At 59.2% G+C, this 1533-nt stretch overlaps 1 protein-coding gene across 1 annotated transcript; it reads left to right on the top strand.

Moving 5' to 3' along the window:
- The first annotated feature begins 359 nt into the window (after window positions 1-359).
- On the top strand, window positions 360-1533 carry NKG7 (natural killer cell granule protein 7). The gene is made up of 4 exons (XM_066371934.1): window positions 360-777; window positions 869-1015; window positions 1098-1232; window positions 1328-1533. The coding sequence occupies exons 1-4, from the start codon at window positions 621-623 to the stop codon at window positions 1384-1386; spliced, it is 498 nt and encodes a 165-aa protein (XP_066228031.1). The 5' UTR covers window positions 360-620; the 3' UTR covers window positions 1387-1533.

Genomic DNA, 1533 nt, shown 5'->3' with positions numbered 1-1533 from the left:
CCACCCATCACGGCCTCCAGCCCCCTTCTTCTGTGGGGCCCCTAGTGCGAGCCCCCTCACCCGCCCCCCTCTCCTAGAACGGAAGGTTGCAGCAGCCACAGGAAAACATGACGCATCCACCAACTGTCCCCTCTGGCCACAACTCGCCTCCCATTGAGCTCACACCCTGGTCTCAGTTGTCACCCCCACCTTTGAGCCTCCCCCCCAAGCCTCTCTACCATCTCTTCCGGGAAGCCTTTTCTGGTGTGAAGGGCTCCAAGGGTGGGGGGTAGAGAACCCGAGACAGAGAGGCAGGTCTGAACCACCGACCAAACCACTGACTATGACACCCTTCCTCACCACACACTGTGAGGGGAGCCAGGACCTCGGGGAGGGGAGACATTATCAGTGCAACCCAGCAAGGGAGGGTTTGTGACAGTCAGTTGCCAGGAACTGAACTGGGTGAAACAGAGCCAGCCTGGCCTTAAGGAGCACAGGCCACCGAGTTGTCACGACTGCTTGCTTTTTTGAGTTCAGAGGGCCCAGGGGTCTGAGTGCACAGCCGCTTCCCTCATAGACTCAAGGGTGTAGATCACCATCCTCTTCATCCTTCAGGATCCAGAAAGCCAGCACCCACCCCCATGGAGCCCTGTCGGTCCCTGGCCCTGTTGACTGGCTCCCTGGCCCTGACCTGTGTCCTGGTTGCCCTGGGCACAGATTTTTGGTTCGTGGCCCTGGGGCCTACATCATCAGCTCACTCAGGCCTCTGGCCAAATGGGGATCAGCATGCAGTAGCAGGTAAGGCAGAGTGGTCTCTCCTCTCTGGGAGGTAGGGGAGAGGAGGCAGAGGGGACAGGCCTTCCGATTCAGAGGTCTCCTCTCTGCGCAGGCTACATCCGCGTGACACAGACCTTCAACATCCTGGCTACCCTGTGTGGCCTGGTGTCTCTGGTCCTCCTGGTCCTGTCCTGTGTCCCTTCACTGTCTGCCCCCGGCCAAGGCCCCCTTGTCTCATCCATCACAGCCTTTGTCGCAGGTAAGGAATCAGGACTTCCCATGGGCCTGGGGGACTGAGTCCCCACAGAGAGGTTCAGCAGTCCTCTTGCCTTTTGTCCCAGCCCTCTGCATGATGGTGGCCATGGCAGTCTATACTGGTGAACGGTGGAGCCAACCTCAAGAACCCCAAATCCAGACCTTCTTCTCCTGGTCCTTTTACCTGGGCTGGGTTTCGATTCCCCTCTTGCTCAGTGCAGGTGACTGCTGCCCGGGGAGCTTGTGGGGGGAGGGGGCAGGGCAGCTCTGAGGGAGCAGTGCAGATGCACACGCTGACCTCCCTTTTCCCCTCCAGGTGGCCTGAGTCTGGTAGCTCACTGCCATGGCCCCCGGCCTGGCTATGACACCTTGTGAGCTGCAGGCGAGGACAGCAGGGTGGGTTGAAAGTCATCATGGAGAGAGCTGCGAATCACTGGCCCTCCTTCGGCCCTCGCCTCCCGCCCTTCTATTCCATAACCCCTCCATTTGTTTCTTCATTTATTCAACAACTATTTGCTGGAA

Source organism: Saccopteryx leptura, chromosome 3 (assembly GCF_036850995.1).
Source record: "Saccopteryx leptura isolate mSacLep1 chromosome 3, mSacLep1_pri_phased_curated, whole genome shotgun sequence".
Lineage (NCBI taxonomy): Eukaryota > Metazoa > Chordata > Mammalia > Chiroptera > Emballonuridae > Saccopteryx > Saccopteryx leptura.
Note: the sequence above shows the minus strand (reverse complement) of the source record. Positions and strands in the feature narration are given on the sequence as shown.

Coding starts and splice junctions, on each gene's coding strand:
- NKG7 (XM_066371934.1), top strand. CDS start 621: ATGGAGCCCTGTCGGTCCCTGGCCCTGTTGACTGGCTCCCTGGCCCTG. Junction 778..868: donor GGATCAGCATGCAGTAGCAG/GTAAGGCAGAGT, acceptor CTCTCTGCGCAG/GCTACATCCGCGTGACACAG. Junction 1,233..1,327: donor TCCCCTCTTGCTCAGTGCAG/GTGACTGCTGCC, acceptor TTTCCCCTCCAG/GTGGCCTGAGTCTGGTAGCT.